This window comes from Manduca sexta, chromosome 28, assembly GCF_014839805.1.
Source record: "Manduca sexta isolate Smith_Timp_Sample1 chromosome 28, JHU_Msex_v1.0, whole genome shotgun sequence".
Classification (NCBI taxonomy): Eukaryota; Metazoa; Arthropoda; class Insecta; order Lepidoptera; family Sphingidae; genus Manduca; species Manduca sexta.
In genome coordinates, this window is record NC_051142.1 from 20202613 (window position 1) to 20221845 (window position 19233).

Below are 19233 nucleotides of genomic sequence, written 5' to 3' on the forward strand. Positions count from 1 at the left end.
CTGTCTATGCCTTATCTCCTCCGAGTTAAAGACGTAAGAGCAATGTATATAAAATAGGATACTGAAACTACTTTGATTAAAATAAAAAGAAATTCCATCAACTACAGAAATATTTCACCAACTAACCGACTAGTACGACTGTCAAAGACCACTTGCCCCGGTCGGTCAAGCAAATATATAGCAAGAAATGTCACAGATATCCCCACGAAAATATTTTTATCCGAACAATAATCATTAAATATAGAAATTAAACTACTTTTCGGATTCTGCCGCAGTTTTTTATATTTTAGTTTTCTCCCGAGGTTTCAAAGACTGCAGCCTCATGGTCACGGTGGGGACTGAGGTGTTGTTCAATAAGTTAATTTCAATGTCTAACATTCGCGTTAACATAAGAAATCATCATTAAATATAGTTCACAAACCTTGATGGTCATAAGTATAGACTAAGATGCTTCTAGTGCTTCCACTCTTGGTTTTATTTATATCCTTTGCGGAATAATGATACCAGCCCAGTATTACACTGTTTATCAGCAGTACATTATGCTCAAGCGCTGACCTCTTCTTATAAGGGGATATAGGCCTCAATCGGCCACGCTGACCTATTGCGGGTAGACTTCACATACAATCGAAATACTTATGGAGAATATTAGCATATGTAGATCCTCACTATGTTTTCCTCGCCGTTAAAGCCAAAGATAATTGCTAAACAATAAACCAAGTAATAAGTAATAACAAATTGTAATCCTATGAAACTCACGTACAGGAAATCGAACCTCCTCACAGACGAGTTACGCTTCCATTAAACCAATGATTAAAGTTACCGCCACTGTTAAAATTTAACTTCTAAACAAGCAAACTAACCTATTTGACCTGTAGTAGTTTTAGTTAATTACTTTTGCCGACACAAATTGGGTCTCTTAGTTAAATTGCTATAATAGTGTTGTTTATTTGTCAAACTGCCTTTTGTTTATTGAGTAGGGAAGGGTAGCTGTTAGGTGCAGGGTTCGATGTATAGCGGGAATAGGTAAAGAGATTCAAGTCTACGAGATTTAATAAAACTTATAGAAACCTTCGTCAACTAAAATGGATTTATGTATAATAATTTACGCTGTTAACCTCTTTACGCTTATCTGATTAATTAAAAAAAAACAAAGTTATCAACTGTCAATTCTGTCTTTATACGATCAGCCACAAAAGTATCTGAACAATTGAAGAAGTCAAAATCGCCCTTATTTTTTTTTTATTCGTATCAATATTCGTTTTTTGTTCAGTAAAATAAACTTCATAAGGTTTATTTTAGATGAAGAAAAGAGTATTTCTATTGAAGTTAACGTGTACAAGTGTTTTGAAGTTTTAAATTTGTTTAGCTACTTTTTTGCTCACTTTACTTAACATAAACATAATATTTAAAGTGTACATACTCACGTTTGCCACGTAATTACACGACAAATGACGTCATGAAATACATTACACATAATTGACATTGATTCGAATTTGTTTACATATACAAGGTCGATTCGTGTTGATTAGAATGAAAATCCCTCTAGTGTTTCCACGTGGCCAGCCGTCCGCGGTTACTGCGTTTACTTCGAAGGAACATCCAAACATATACACAACCATTATATTTTGTAATATAGCTTTTGCTCGCGACTCCACCCGCGTGCAATAGGTTTTCCCGTAAAAGTCCCGCTTTATATTTTTTCGGGATTAAAAGTAGCTTATAGCATTTAGGAGTAATGTAACTTTTATTAGTGATTTCTTTTTAAATAGAAAGAAGGAAAGAAATTAATTTTGCAACAAACACAAAGTACATATAAAGAATGTGACAAAAATCCGTTTAGCAGTTCCTGAGATTAAGGTGTTTAAACAAACTCTTCAGCTCTGTATTAGTAAGTATTGATTAGTTAGATAGATAATATAAATAGTGTAGCGCGCTCAAGGACATTCGGCGCGAAGCCGAGTCGAATGTACTTGTAGCGTGCCGCCGTAAGCGCCCGAACAGTCCCGACACCTCCCGAACCCTCGCTCGGCAGTCCCCGCGACCCGCGCCGCACGCGCCGCGATCGCCCGAGCCGCGGCGCGCTCCGTCGCCGCGGCTCGTCAGTCGGCTCCCGCAGCTACGCAACGCGCGAATACGTTCCGTCCGTTGCATTGTAACAATCGTAGTTTGTATCGTTAACTGTACTTGCGTTGTATTTCAACATTAAAGTGTTTAGACCTTACTCCCGTTTTTTCCTCATAATATATGCCACCAGACTATATTATATTGCGCCCAACTAGTGGCAACAACCGCGAAACCGAGTGCTAGTGAACGCGGCACGTGTAACGTGAATTTGTGAAACAAGCGTGTTAGGTACCGCGTAGGTACGCCGTGCATTTCTTCCCTCTTCATCAAGATCGAAGCAAACATGCCGCCGACGACACGTTTGAATACAAAGAAAACGGATGGAACGAGTAACGAATCGTCCGACGACGACGAGCGACGCCTACCAAGCGACGAGCCGACGCCGTCGGGTTCCACTGCGGTGCCGAACTCCACGCGCCACGACAAGCTAATTGGAATATCAGAGGAACAACTAGCGAGACTGATTTCGGGCGTGATATCGAGAGTGGGCACACCATCGTGTAACAGCGACAGGAACGAACCTTCTCCGAGCACACCCGCCGCTAGTTGCGCCAGCACATCAAGTCCGTCCGGCAACTTTTCCCGGTGCACGGCCCGCTTCAGCGGCGCCGCCCGGAGCGCCGACGAGCTTGAAGCATTTATAGACAGCGTGGCGGTGTATAAAGAATGTGTGGCAGTCAGCGACCAGCACGCCCTGCGCGGCATCGCCATGCTGCTGACGGGCGAAGCCGCCGTGTGGTGGCGCGGCGTGAAGGACTCCATCTCGACGTGGGACGAGGCAGTACGTCGTCTGCGTGCTATGTACGGCACGCCTCGCCCGGCCCACAAGATACTCCGTGAAATATTTGCGCGCGAACAAGGGGATGAACGCACGGATACGTTTATATCGCGAGTGCGCGCTGACCTCGCGCGGTTACCGTATAGCGTCCCCGAAGTTATGCAGTTAGATATTGTGTACGGGTTGTTAAATCGTAAAATAAGAAAGCGTGTAACACGCGAGTGTGTGTCCGCGGGACTCGACTGCCTACTCGAACGTGCCAGGTATGTAGAGGAATCGCTGAGCGAGGTGAGTCTTTCCAATTTACCTAAACCTAGTGAAAACATTAAGCCCTCAGTCGGCAATGTTGTTAACCCCATACATAGTAGTTCGATTTCGCGTAACGACGACTCCCCCAATAGTGCTAACATGCCCAAGCGTATCCGTCCGCGATGCTCCGCCTGCAGACGTTTCGGACACGTCGCAGAGGAGTGTAGAACAAAACGTCACGACGCCAAAACGGCCGAAGCGACGTCGGGTTCCGGTAACCGTAGTCCTTTATCTTGTTACGGCTGCGGCCGTGTAGGTACCATACGGTCGAGGTGCGAGACGTGCAATAGTAGTACAAAAGGGAAGGACCGTGATAACGTTGAGTTCCATAGTGCCGACATTGATTGTATTGAGCGATCGTGCCCAACCGTACGCGTCGTGATTGCCGATCGCGCGGGCGTCGCCGTGCTGGATACCGGCGCGACTCGCAGCATCGCAAGTCCCGGCCTCTACAACATACTTGTCGACAGTGGAGTTAAGTTTGAGGCGACTCACCGTCATGTAACACTCGCCGACGGAAGCCAGCGGATGCGAGAAGTACTCATTGGCGAAACATTAGTTGTTTTGGGTGGACGGGCCATCCCCACATCCTTTATAGTGTTACCAGGGGCGAATAATAGGACCTTACTAGGCAGAGATTTTATTCTACAGGCCGATATCACCCTCGACTTACCACAGGGCGTCTGGAATTTCGCCGACTCCCCTGAGCAGAAGAATCAGTTCGTGGACTATCGAGAAGATGACTCACCGCTAGGTAACCCCGCTGAGCTGATGCACGTCGACGACGTAGACCTCGCGCTTCGCGAAGATGAAGGTCGTGCGTTGACGCCGGCACAGAAGGTGGAACTCAACCGAATGATCGCATCGAAGATAAATCGCTTCTCACTCGAGGGGCCGCCGACGAGTTACGCTACTCACCGAATTAGAGTCTGCGACGATCAAGAGCCTATCGCCTCGCCACCCTACCGTCTCTCTCAAGGCAAAAAGGAGATCCTGCACAAGGAGCTGCAGAAGTTGCTTCAGGCCGACGTGATAGAAGAATGCGAATCGCCCTGGGCCGCGAATGTGGTCCTCGTTACCCAAGAATGGGGGCACCCGGCTTTGCGTGGACTATCGCAAGCTGAACGCGGTGACCGAACCTGATCGGTACCCGCTACCCAGGATAGAAGACGTTCTCCACGCCGCCAAGACCACCAGCTTCATGACTACGCTCGACCTGCAATCGGGTTACTTCCAGGTCAGCGTCGCCGAGGCTGATAGGGACAAAACTGCTTTCGTGACTCCATCTGGGACGTTTCGTTTCAAGAGGATGCCCATGGGACTCAGGAATTCAGGTGCCACGTTTCAAAGGTTAATCGACAGGTTCAAGGCCAACCTGACCGTCAGAGAAAAGACATCGGGAAGAGCTGGAGCTACTGGAGCACCTGACGAACTTCAGACTAGCAGATCCGTCACCATATTGGCTTATCTCGACGACTTGATCATCTTGTCTTCGACATTCGAGCAACACCTGGAAGACCTGGAAGCTGTGTTCGAAAGGTTAGCTGTGTTTGACCTAAGAGTCAATCGCAAAAAGAGTTGCTTTGCGTGCGACTCTGTAAAGTTCCTGGGACACGTCATCGTCCCTGGTGGACTTCAAGTGGATCCAGAGAAGACTTCGGCAATAACGAAGATGTTACCGCCGAATAATATCAAGCAACTGAAAAGCTTTGTAGCTATGACGAGCTGGTTTCGACGCTTCGTGCCCAATTTCGCATCGGTAGCGAAACCACTTACCGACCTCCTAAAGAAGAATGCAGAGTGGGTGTGGCGCGAAGGCCAACAAGCTGCTTTCCAACACATCAAGCAGTTACTTGCGACGGCCCCTATATTGAGGCAAGCAGACGAAACAGCACCCTTTACTCTAAGCACCGATAGCAGCAGCTACTGCCTCGGAGCAGTATTGATGCAGGGGGGGAGGGGACCGGGAGGAGCGGCCTGTGGAGTACGCCAGTCGCTTGCTGGAACCAGCTGAGCGTAACTATACGACTACCGAACGCGAAGCTTTAGCCGTGGTTTGGGCAGTTAACAAAGTTCCGAGAGCTACATTGAGGGGATCGCAAGTTATTGTCAAAAGCGACCATCAGCCGCTGCGATGGCTCATGAGCTTAAAGTCACCCAGCGGCCGTCTAGCGAGATGGGCATTGACACTGCAACCGTACAATTTACAGATACAGTATACGCCGGGCAGGTCAAACGTCATCGCCGACGCACTAAGTCGTCCTGCCTGTTGCGATGAAGATTCGAAGAGCTGCGAAATGTGTCAGGTGATAATCGACATGCCACAGAGGAGTCCAGCTGATGTTCGAGCAAACCAAATCAAGGATCCCGAGCTCCAGAAGATCATCGAAGACATGGAGTCGGATGACGTCGACTTCAGGGGAGAGCCTGGTCGAGCCGAGGCTACGTCTTGTCCGATGGTGTGCTATACCGATACGGCCCCGAGGCGGATGGAGAAGAGAGCGCCTGTTTGGTTGTCCCACAGCACGAGCGAGAGAAGGTCTTACTGGACTTCCATAATGCACCGACAGCTGGTCACTTAGGTGTTGATCGCACCTACATGCGTTTAAGCACCAGGTACTTTTGGCCAGGGATGAAAGCGCAGATCGCTACCCACGTAAGAGGCTGTGTCGACTGTCAAAGATATAAGGTCGACAATCGAAAGCCCGCTGGTCTCTTGCAGACCCCGGCGATGAGTCGTCGTTTCGAGGTGATGTCTGTAGATCTGTTCGGACCACTTCCTCAGACAACCAGCGGTAACCGCTGGATCCTTATAGTTGAAGACGTATGCTCCCGCTGGGTGGAGTTGTTCGCGTTGAAGGCTGCCACGAGCGCAGACGCCGCGAAGACGCTCACCCAAGAAGTTTTCCTACGCTACGGCGTCCCGCGACGCATGATTAGCGACAACGGGGTTCAGTTTATGAGCGAAGTGATGCAGCAGGCATGCCACGCACTAGGCATCAAACAAGACTTGACACCGCTGTACCACCCCGAAGCTAACCCCATCGAACGTAAGAACCGAGATTTGAAGCCTCAGCTCGCCATACTCGTTGGCCAGGATCATGCATCCTGGGATGAACATATTGCAGCAATACGGTTCGCGATGAATTCCGCCGTCACGGCAAGTACCGGTCACTCGCCCGCATATTTGACTTTTGGCCGCGAACTCCGAGCTCCGGCCGATGTTCTCGACGACATGAGGGCAATAATAAGTAGCGAGATAGCCCACACCGCTATAACACCATATCTGAAGAGACTATCCTGCGTCCTCGTGGAAGCGCGCGACGTCCACGAGAAGGCGCAAGCAGCTCAAAAGTTGCACGCCGACCAAGGTCGCCGCCCTGCGCCAGATTACAAGGCGGGCGACTTCGTATTACTGAAGACGCAAGGCTTGAACAATACGGATCGGGGTCACTCCTCTAAATTTGTGCCCCGCAGAGATGGGCCGTACAGGATAAAGAGCGTGACGAGTCCTACCACGTACCGTCTGGAAAGCCTCACCGGCGAAGATATTGGCAAGTACCACTCCTCGCACCTCTCGCCGTATGTCGGTCCCGTGATTGCGCCTGTTAGGGGAAAGCGACGTCGCGGTAGGCCGCGGAAGGTTTAGTGGCTAGTCCAAACGCGAGGGCGCTATGTTTGAACTAGAGGGGGAGATTGTAGCGCGCTCAAGGACATTCGGCGCGAAGCCGAGTCGAATGTACTTGTAGCGTGCCGCCGTAAGCGCCCGAACAGTCCCGACACCTCCCGAACCCTCGCTCGGCAGTCCCGCGACCCGCGCCGCACGCGCCGCGATCGCCCGAGCCGCGGCGCGCTCCGTCGCCGCGGCTCGTCAGTCGGCCCGCAGCTACGCAACGCGCGAATACGTTCCGTCCGTTGCATTGTAACAATCGTAGTTTGTATCGTTAACTGTACTTGCGTTGTATTTCAACATTAAAGTGTTTAGACCTTACTCCCGTTTTTTCCTCATAATATATGCCACCAGACTATATTATAATAGTAATTAAGAAAGGACAGAAAGTAAAATTTGTTAAAAAAATAAACATAATATTCAGTAGGTATTTATCGATATGAAGAAAAGTTTCGCAAATGTCTTGAAACGCGGAGAAGGAAGTTTCCAACTTCAGAAAATGTAGGTAACATTTCCACAGCACAAAGCGTTTCAAACGGATATACCTCGACATGAAAAGCTGGAAAATTGCCTGCGTATGAAACGTCTTTGGCGTCCTGTCGGTTTTATATTTGTTTTATTGTAACAAGTGAGTTTTTTATTTGAATTTCAGATTTTATTTGAATACTGTATTATTATTTTGTTTTAAGTTATGACTCAACACGATAGACCGGATGACCAACATCTCAGTCCGCCCCGTAACCACAAAGGCTGTAAAGTCTTCGAAATCTCAGGAGAAAATTATAATATAAAGTATAAAAATCCATAAATAGTTTTATTTTAATAAACACAATAGGCTAGCAGTGGTGAAGGATCTATATAACCCGATTCCTGCTGGCTTCCGTTTCGTAATTTATGTAAAATCTAATTATCTTTAAAAGCGGCGATGGCCTAGTTGGTTGTGGAACGGACTGCTGAGACAAATGTCCGCAGGTTCGAAACCCAAGATCACACACCACTGACTTTTCTAAAAAAAAATGATGTGTGTATTTTTTGGAAATTATCGCTTGCTTCAACGGTGAAGGAAAACATCGTGAAGAAACCTGCATACCTGAGTTCTCTATAGGACTATCGAGGGTGTGTGAAATCTACCAATCCGCACTAGGCCAGCGTGGTGGACTAAGGCCTAATCCCTCTCAGTAGAAGAGGAGGCCCGTGCCCAGCAGTGTGACAGTATATAATACAGGGCTGATATTATTATTATTATTAATTATCATTAGAACAATTTGCCGACCGCATTTATGCATATTAGTTCTTATTTGTTATGTCGGGTTACCTTTCGGTAAACTTTACCTTTCGCCAATGCAGCCTAAGGCTGTTTGTAACTCTCGAACTCTTTGCGGATTCGATCCGTTCTAATGGCATGTATTCTGATTATTTTGTGTTTTTACCTCTACATTAATGTAGGAATCTTATGGTCTCGTTAAGACCGCACTGTTTTTTTTAATGGAACTATAATTTTAATTATGTAATACAATATAATGTATGATAAGTATTATTCTTTTCACATCGCTCATTCATATAAACACTCGCACATTCACCCATTTTATCTCTCAAGGGCAGAGGCATAACTTGTGCACCAATTTTCTGCCATGTATAAGTATTCTAGCAATTATTAAAATTTATATCTTGTGGTTATAAGTTACATACCCTTTATATTATAAAAGGGGCCGCAACCGTGTCCTCGGCACAGTCATCATAGTGATTTAATTACAAAGTTACCTACTGCATTCACAGTAAATAAAGTGTACAACCAATAAGTAGTGAGCTTTCTTTCACATATACCTATATACCATCTCATGATGCGATAGGTGGGTACATAACCTTATATTCATATAAAATAAGGATTACATTACTAAATGTAGATAAATAATTATGACAATCTCTGATTGCCTAAACGGTAAAAAGTCCAATGATTTCTTAGGTTAACGTTAATGTTAAACATTGAAATAAAACTACTTTTCGGATTTTTAAATTATTTTCTCGTGACATTTCGATGACTTCATATTCACGGGAGGAAAATGCTGGTCGTTCAAAAAGGAAAGTTACAATAACTACCTATATATTACATTATTTTAATTATGGAAAAATCTTAATTTTTTTTTTAATAGGCCCCTAGATCTTTATATTACAATACATCACAGAGAATGCGTGTAAAACTTCTTAATCCTTCTCTTTAAACGAGTATTCTTCGTGCAAAACTAGGAAAAAAATATTACCTGAAAGTGCAAAATATTTTAAGTCTAAAGTTAAGCTAAAAAGCAATTTTCTGTTTCCAGTTAGTGTTTAACTTCGCAAAATGGAAGAGTATTTTCAAGTTTCATAAGTAAAATGGTACAAAAAGCATTTAGAAGTAGGCAATATTGAAATGTTCAGCATTTAGCGTCTATTATATTATCTCTATATAAATTCTATTTGGCATAAGACGAATACAAAAGTCTCAATACCAAACTATGCTTCGAAATACATAATCAGTCTTACTTATAAAAAAACTCGCAAAGCTTAGTTAAAATACAAATTTACTCGATTAGCTGTAAGTCAAAACCCGCCATCTTGCCTCTTAATTAGGTTTAAACCAAGAACCGGTGATGTTTTTGACAGCTATTTAAGCAATTCTTAACCACCTCTTAACGCAAAAGCAAGTTTATGAGTAAATATCTATATCTACATTATATGTCGGATAACATTTACAAATGTAATGATACAAGCTCTTTGTCCTATATTTTATATAACTTATTGATAATTCGATCAAGCCATTCGCCTAATAGGCGTTACTGCCCTCAAACAGCAACAAACTTAAACATAAATACAACACACTGAAAATTATCCCAAAATAAGAATAATAAGTCCTGTATTATATACTGTCCCACTGCTGGGCACGAAGCTCTTCTACTGCAAGGGATTAGGGTTAAGTCGACCACGATGGCCTAGAACGGATTAGCAAACATCACATACCCTTAAAATTTCTATAGATTACTTTTCAGATATCCAGGTTTTCTCACGATTTTCCTACACCGTTATAATCCACCAATGATACCAGGCAATCCTAAAATACCCGCTAAACGAATTGCCAATCCCGTTTGCGACAGAAACCACGCAACAAAGAGACAACAATAACGCCAGGGAACTGACGAGCCAACAATGGGCGGCCCACTTACCATGTGTTGCCGGACGAGCGGATATCGACGCGTCGGGCATTCTGAAGCTGATATTATTGGAATGAAGGATGTTGACGTCTGTTAATTATTTTTTTCATTATGGCCAAGTTATGCGTATTTGTTCAGTATTGCCTTCTTGACTTAAGGCAGATTCCGATAAACTTTTCCAATCACTTTAATAGAAACTAGTGATGTAACGAATGTCATTTTTTGAATATTCGCGAATGCGAATGCGAATGCGAATATCTGCTACTGACATTCGCGAATGCGAATGCGAATGTTTAGTTTTTGTTCAAATTTGGCGCCAATTTTCTATGATGATTATCTAAATTTTATTATTATCTAAGATGATAGTTATCTAAACATTAGAAAGTTGTGTAAAGACTGATAAAAAAATTATAGAAGAATTTGTTTTTGTTTCTTTCAATTGCTTTTAATTTCTTAGTTGCTAATGTGTTACAAGTTCTAATGAGAATTACATTTTTAAGCTTTATCAAAGTAAACGAAATAATTTTGTTTATTTTTAAAGTTTAATATTCCTCTACTCAAGTTTAATTACTAACTTAAAAACATGGTAAAACTAGTTAATTAATTGGTATGTTTTAAGAAAGAGAGGTATTTTTCTTTAAGAGTCTATAATTTTTTGTTTGTTTGTTTAGACTATATTTACAGTTTATTGTAGAAGAATATTGTTTTAGTTTAGATTTTGATTTTATTAACCTACTATTACACACACACACAGTATTACGAATATTATCTCGGAAGGGGTATGCAGAGGTGCAACCAGGGCAACCACTTTTCGCCAAGTGTGTTCCGTCTAATAGTGTGACAGGGGCGAGCCTATCGCCATGTCGGGCACAAATTTCACACTCCGGGCTGATACTGAGCAGAAAAACCCAAATATCACTTTGCCCGATCCGGGATTCGAACCCAGGACCTTAGAGCGCTGCCGTACCGCACATGCAGTAGAACCATGCCACCGAGGCAGTCTACTATTATCTTCAAAAATTTTTTTCTGATATTGACATTCGCAAAACATTCGCAGAAATTTTGCGAATGCGAATGCGAATGCGAATATCCAAAAATATACGAATATTCGTTACATCGCTAATAGAAACCTATCCAAATAAGCCACTTTATTCTGATTGGTACTTTATCGTTATGGACCTGGCAGTAGCGAATAAAATCGTTTCTAGGAATTAGCTGTTACTTGTTAGAGACATATGGGCTATGGACTAAAAAGTGTCGACTCTTCGGTCAGGTCGCGCAGCATTTTGTATAGTTTGCTGACATGACTACCTCGTGTCTGGGTTCCCAGGATATTGGCGTCAACCACGCGATAATCGTAAAAATAAAACCGAAATGTTTCAATAACGTGCTTGAAAAAAATAGTTGCGCTGACCACATTGGAGTTGAATATAGACAAGCAGAATGAGTGGCGTAACTATCCTTTTATGCAGCCGGCGCGAGCTTATGTAACTGCGCCCATGCGTGACCCAAAATTTGGTCCAGGGCTGGTCAAATTGCGCCCCTTCAGGGACTACGCCTTGTGCTTGGGCACCGCTGGAATCACAGAAGTTACAATGAACAAAACCAGCTTTCCTCCAGTGTCAGTGGTCCAAAATGTGAGGAATCACGTTGCGCAGGGGGCGTTCAATCGCGGGCAGAGTCTGGCCCCAAAGGAGGTGGAGGCCATGAAGGCCTCTCTACGGCAAGCCGCCGTGGAGGAGTGGCGTCTCAGGCTGGAGGCCCCGTCAGCGGGGCTCCGGACTATCGCGGCAGTGCGTCCTGTCTTTGCCGAGTGGCTGGACAGGCGCCACGGCGTGGCAACATTTCGCCTGACGCAGGTACTCACCGGGCATGGCTGCGTCGGTGAGTATCTGTGTCAGATAGTAGGGGTAGAGGAGTCTGCCGTGTGTCACCATTGTGACAACTGCCCGCGCGATACGGCCCAACACACGTTGGAGTCTTGCCCAGCCTGGGACGAGGAGCGCAGCGCTCTCGTTTCAGTTGTCGGAGGAGACCTCGCTGCCGGCTGTGATCGCTTCCATGGTCGGCAGCCGGGAGGCCTGGCGTGCGTTGGCCCACTTCTGTAAGGTGGTCCTCTCGCAGAAGGAGAGTGCCGAGAGGGATCGGGAGAGAGAGGATCCCTCCCGTCGTCAGAGGAGACGTAGGAGGCGCCGGGTGGACGACTGACCGGCGTCTCCCGCCCTGTGGATTGGGGGCGTTTGGAGAATTTCACCACGGTATCCCCTGCCTGTCGTAAAGGCGACTAATAGGGGCCACGATGGGGTCGTCGGCGGGCAGCAGGGGCTGTCCGCCCTAGTGCATTTTGTGCGTCTTTGCACAATTTTCGGCTGACCCCGGGATGGACGGCAGTGTGCAGTTGGCCTCATGCTGCCGTAGACGCCGAGGGCGTCCTTCGGTGCGTGGGGCTCCTGAGCCCCTCCCCCCACAGGAGACGGGCCGCACTAGGCGGCACCGCGCTGGGGCGGCTGTGGAAGCAAACTTAGACATTTCCGTCAGAGGAAGCTCGCAGTCGTCCCTGATGCGCCGAAGAGGGCCACCGCGGAGTTTTAGTTGCTATGCCGTGCGTTGTATATAGGTTAGGGACTCGGCCCGGCGGTCGCCTGAAGGTCGACATCAAATCCAGGCGGCGCAATGCCGGGTCGTAAGGCACGGTGACCCCAACATAACCGCTCAGTCGCCCCCCACGAAGGCTGAGCGGTAGTCATAAGACACTTTCTCCGCGAAAACAAAAAAAAAAAAAAAAAGGAATCACGTTGCGTCCAATTTTCTTGACACTTGCTAGATGTCCATTACTTAGAACACAAAGACTTATTGCTACGCATAGACTGACGCCAAACACGTTCCCATATAAAAAAAAATACCACAGCTATATAAGTATATGTAGCTAATTCGTCGAATTCCACTATTAGGTATTATAAGTGTTGTGTGGCACTTCTGACTTATCATCACTTATCATCCTAGATTATCATCTCATAAAGTTAACCAATTACCCCAATTTTGTCCTTCATACCATATTCCATTTATTTTCTTATCGCTAGATCTCATACATGTACCTTAGCTGTTGTACCAAATTTGCTAAAAGTATTCTGAAAAATCTTCCTATTTTCCTGGTTATTTGCATTCACACGAGGCCAGCCCATCTCTCCACATTCAAATAAACAAAACAAATATATTAGCAATACGCGCGACAATAATTTTGCGCCATAAACATCGTTGGGGTAAATAAGTATTTATTTTATCTGCGTGGAGGCATTCATAAAGATTGGTGTGCCCTCTAATATCACGTCTTTTTAGGGAGAATTTGGATGCGCTCTGATACTGGTGTTGACAAAAAAACTGGATACTAGTCGAATCAAAAGTATAAAGTAATCTAGCACTGCAACGTGATAATCGCGGGCTTACGAAGTTTTTTAACGGAGCGAAATCAAGTTATATCTGACAATCTTGTTAGACCTCAGTTATTGTTGTTACGTTTTAGGACATCTTATATTTCAATAAGTCTTTGCTATGCTCAAGACCGTCTAGATAGGTACTATCGTAATGTCTATTTCTACCATCAAGCACCAGTGTGCATGCACTGTTGTGTTCCGGTTGGAAGGTCATTCTAATTAACCGGCGTAATTACTAGGTGCTGTGAGACTTAGCATTTCATGACTCAGTGTTACGAGTGCCAGCAGTAATAAGTTTTTCGAAGTTCTATGTGGTCTTGGAAGACATGTTCGTTTTGTCATACAATAAAAAAAAATTAAAGCAATTTTCTTCCTCTTAATTTCATATTTTCCACCAACACCAAGATCATATTCAGGCGAATCTAAAACCTCATTAATTAATCCAGCATGATATAAATTACTACTAATACTTCACAAAAACGAAGGACACATAAAAAGTTCTGTAATTCAAACGGTATATTTTGCGGTTCGGCGAAAATCTATCCGAGAGTACTTTAACGAAACGCTAAGATCTCCGTAATCTGATTAATGTTCGAAGTAATTAACCGTCAGACACCTTTTGAAGCCGCGATCTCGGCTTAGACTATCTATTTCTCTTTCATGTTGTGTTTATCTCTGTCTGTACTTTATTTTCATGACTAATAGACATTATTTACAGAGTTTAACTACGATAATAATGAGAAAGTTACCTTGGTTGAGGTGTACATTATTAAGTGCAAAAAATGTTACAGATTTTATTAGTACTACTTTTTAAATCAATGGGTTATTATTTAGCACATTTATAGAGATGAAGCCGCGAGTAAGACTTAGATACACATTATATTTTTTTCCTTTGAGTACTTATTGGGGTAAGTCATTAAATTTTAATTGTATAATGTTTCTAATATATTTCTCTTTGTTTCATGTACCGTTCCTGTCATGCAGAGCTCAACTCGAGTAAGTATTTTCATTCATTGTTTTCTTTCACTATTTAACAAACCGTTGTTAAAAGCGAAATTGCTTTAATAAAATGATGCCTTTGAAACAATGAAAAAACAAATTAAAAATACAATTTAGCTCTTACCATTTTACTAAAGTTTTAATATACGGAGTAAAAAATGAAAATAATATAATGCAGTTAGAATAAAAGCGTAATAATTTTGTCTACTTTCTTAGTTTTCGCTTAAAAAATTGTGTATGAATGAAAACAGACGAAGTGATTTCATAAAAAATAATAAATACTGATTTATGTGGAATTTGTTCCAAAATAAAATTTAGCTTTTCAAGTTAATTGCATTTTTTTATATTTCTTCTCTTTGACGTCTTCCGTTTTCCAACACTCATCCGTCATTCACGCTCTCTTCTTTTATCTCGCTCACACACTTTAAATTTCATTCCAAGCATCACACTAACGTTCCATTCCCACATTTATATATCAATTACTCAATGTATAAGTTACCCCATTGGTCTGGAGTCAGATTATTTTAGCTAAATATAACAACGTCCACAATTAATCCTTAGGTTGGCAACATCATTTTTTGTGCAGTTTTCGATGTGTAATAAGCACTTTCTATTACATTGTTGGAGCCTTTGTGTAATTAGCTCTCTCTTATATTGTTTGACCCTAAATCTTGGCGAATTGTATGTACTCTAATATCTGTCCTTGTGGCTCTGCCCTGGGAAGTAAGTGTAAAATCTTATTAAAGTTCACATAACTATATACCAGATTCAATAGCATTAACCAAAAAAATGTATATTAGTTCAACCAATCAGTCACATCAACACTCGTTTTCGCGTTCATTCCATCTGCATCAAAAGCTAAATTGCTCCCAACTACAAAACCACACAAGCCCGCTAAACTACAGTCTCTATTAAGGTGCCAATTTATATCAGTGAAATAGGGGTCGCCATAACTTGTTACCAGCCTCGCATCCAGCTGCCAATAAATTATTCAATAATACGGAATCCAATATCTCAGCAGACCTCATTCTCGCATCGAGAGCACTTCCCTCTTCATTTGTTACATTAATCAGAAGATTTAGAGCATCCAGGCACTGGCTTTTGTAACCGTAAGTTAATTTTCAGTGCATAAGAGTAATGAGTCTGTGTAACAAGAAAATATGAAGCAAAATTTTCTTTTAACATTGAAAGATACAAGAATTGAAGTAAGAGTCTCTCTGATGCTAGACGATGTGCCAGTTGTAAAATGTAAAGCCTAGAGTTTTATGTATGTATTCTTAAGATTTTGTTAAATTTGCAATTAATTTCCCATGATTTGCCAAGCTTAATTTCTTCCTATTGTACAAGGTGTTCCATAAGAGAAGTACAGAAACGATCCACATTTAGCCAATATTATTTTGATGAAATCATTTTACATTAATTATAATTTAATACAGAATAAAGAAAACAAACCTTACAATTGATTCTTATGATTCATAAAAAGTGAAATTATTTAGAGTACACCTTATATGATAGGCGATAAGTCTATCGTCGTATAGACCTCAAACTCCAACACTGAAAATGTATCAATATTATTTAATCAACGGTATTCCCACAAATTCTTATATAAAAATTTTATTAACCCTCAAAGTTAACAGCTCAAGAAAACTGCAACTAACTTCTATTTTCAAGAAACGATCGCAATCGCTTTTTTCGATCTATCTTAAAATCGGATCAATCAGAATAAACTTTTTTTGACATGCTTACAAATGAGTTATTTTGATTGGCTTTTTCTCGGAACCAGATTAAAGGTTGAGATTGGGATCATTTATTGAAAAGGGCTGAAAACCAACTAAGCAACAGGGGCAATTTGATTATAACTTTTAATAATATTATAATATAGTATCATATCTCTGTGTGAAATTTCTAAGGGCCGTTAATTTATCATACTGACAGTAAATAGCTTAAATTATGAACCCACATACATCGCGGAGCGGCCTGGGTCCATATACGTATAGAATATTTGGGTTTCGTTTAAAAATATTTATGTGCAAAATTTAAACAAAAATGTAAGGTATTTGTGTGTAACAAATGAATTTCTACATCAACTTTCTTAATAATTTGAATTGGATTATGAGAATGTTTAACTTTAAAAAACATTTTATTTTAATATAACGCGCAAAACAGCCATTGTAATATTAAATAAAACTAAAATATCGTGTTCACGAAATAATAAAAAAGCTTTTAGTTGAGACAAGGATTTTGTGAATATTATTCTTTGTTATCTCAACTTTAACTGGCTATAAAGTCTAATCTATGTGCGCAAAAAAAAACTGAATTAATGCTTGCTATTGCATTTTGTTTAATAGATTGCCAGAGATCTCTTACAATGTATATTTTAGAGGCGACGGTGATAATCTAACATAAAGTGATCGTTATTTGTTTTGCATTTTGATAAAACAAATCATCGCAAACTATTCGCTATTTTTGTATACGAACACAGCAAAGTGACCCCACTGCACCTGATAGTAAGTGGAGTGGGGTCCAATAGATGCCGACTGACGAGAGATGATTACCGCACGCCTGTCGACACAATTATGCCGGCCTTTTGTAATTAGATATACATGGGCTGATCCCGGAACGCAACACACTTAAGTGGGCCACTATGGCGGGTTTTAACACCTTGCGTACCATATTCGCTATCAGAGCGATTATAAAATAAATCCTACCACTATCAAAACTTACTGTTACTATTTACAGTCCTAATGTACGACAATCAACTAAAGATTCATCGGAAAAGAAAAAACTAAAAGTGAAATGAAATGGCAACGGCTCATTACATAAGAATCGATATCCGTCGGAATGAGTTCTAGTTTCGAGGACACGAGAGAACTGGGATGCGGGATGTCTGCTCGTGGTTAAATAGATTTGCGTGAAATGCTCAGCAGAAACTGATTTATCCATTTGTCACCTGTTTTAAATGATCCTCTAGTTTTATTCTTTATCAAATCTTAGTATTTTCGTTGTCACAATATGTATAAAACGTAATGCTATTTGCAAAATGTAAAAAGAAATTACAAAAAGTGTGTGAGAACAAAATATTCTAACCATATGTGTTATGTAGCGATGGAATCATATTAGCGATTTTTTTTAATAATACAAAAAAAGTAATTATCAAACTATAAATAATCATCAACACAACTAATAAAAAAATTACCATGCCATCTTCCAGAACAACATCAATAAGTTCACCGCAAGCGAAATCCCCGGCCGGCAGCAGCGCCGGTGCCGCCGCCAGCGCGTCCACTGCACCAGGCGAACGAACCCCAACCGCGCACAACAAGCAGCTGCAAAATGTCAAGGGACAAGACCACCCGCCGCATCCATCTGTAAGTCAATATCCTTAATGGGATAGGTAAATGATAAAAGGGATAATCTGTTATAATCTGTTAACTGTTACAATAGTGTAGTTAATATGTTAATCTGGGGTATTGTGTTAAGTATTTAACATTATAAATGGGGTAATCCGTAAAATAGCCATTTGAACGATACTAGAAAGGTTACGCGAGGTAATATAAATATAGAACCTTAATGTCAATTTATAATAAAATGGGAAAATCTATTGTTATAACCCTTGGAAGGGTGTTTGAGTGCTTAATATTTGTATAAAAGATATAACACGGGTAAAATATACTATTCCCATTTTGAATATAGCAATGATGTCTAGTTGTCTTTCTGCATATATTATAAATTTAAATTTTACAAAACATTCTGCGTTTGGTTGAATCGCAAATTCAGCCATAATTTTGATGAAAAATGTTACATTTTGGAAGAAAATTCGAGATAGTTTCAATATAATGCTCAAAATAATGCTAGAGCTTCTTTAAAATTTTTATAGTAAGAATTTTTTGCAATGTGATTTTCTACGTAACGCTCTAAACTTAATACATTATGAATATGTTATAATAAAGTTTATTTAAAAAGCTACTTTATTCTTAACGATATAAGATACATGAAATATATTACAGTATTAAAGGAAACTGCACATCAAGATTGCATTTTTAAAACATGCATTATTTGTTGAAAGTTATATGAAAATGAATTACATATTTCAAATTCATATTATAATAAACAATGGTAATTGGGGTAACTGGAAAACTAAGAAAGGTAGAAACATCAGTAGTTAAATTGTGTGTCGTAGATCGTTGTTGGTTGTTAGACAAAGGGAACAAAAAGGGGTATTAGCATAAATTGGGGTAGATGTGTTAAGGTAATCTGTGTGTTTGTAGATCAGTGTTCATTGGCTGTTTGGAAGAAATGTTGGATTTAGTTGGATTTGTTTGTTTGATGTGCTATTTACATGGTTAATAAAGGGTTGACAGTGCGAATAAATTATAAACTTTAAAGGGACCGAACCTTCATCAAATTACACTTTTTTACGTGAAGGCGTAGTTGTATGAATCACACAATGTTTTTGTTTCCCATGGAATTCAATGGGGTAAAACATAACTGATACCCAAAATTCCTGTTTATTTAATTAAAATAGACTATTTTGAATTTATAGTTTATTTGTTCGCACTGTCAATACACATTCACATCACAATTTTTTCAGGTATCTACAAGTGTTAAGTATTTAGTAAATGTTTGTTTTCACTTTTCAAAAGGATAGTCCGGACAATACGTTTAATTAATACAAAAACATTTTTAAATGTTTGCTTTTCATTAGTTTTGACTCTAACATTAGAGACTATTTTACAA

General features: G+C 41.4%; 1 protein-coding gene across 1 annotated transcript in view; it reads left to right on the forward strand.

Moving 5' to 3' along the window:
* The window catches only part of LOC115449542 (synaptotagmin-7-like), a 275690-nt gene that overhangs the window by 234127 nt on the left and 22330 nt on the right, over window positions 1–19233 (forward strand). The window contains exons 3-4 of the mRNA XM_037444638.1: window positions 14482–14493; window positions 17708–17864. Of these exons, the coding sequence (XP_037300535.1) occupies window positions 14482–14493; window positions 17708–17864 (169 nt within the window). The remainder of the gene's footprint in view (window positions 1–14481; window positions 14494–17707; window positions 17865–19233) is intronic.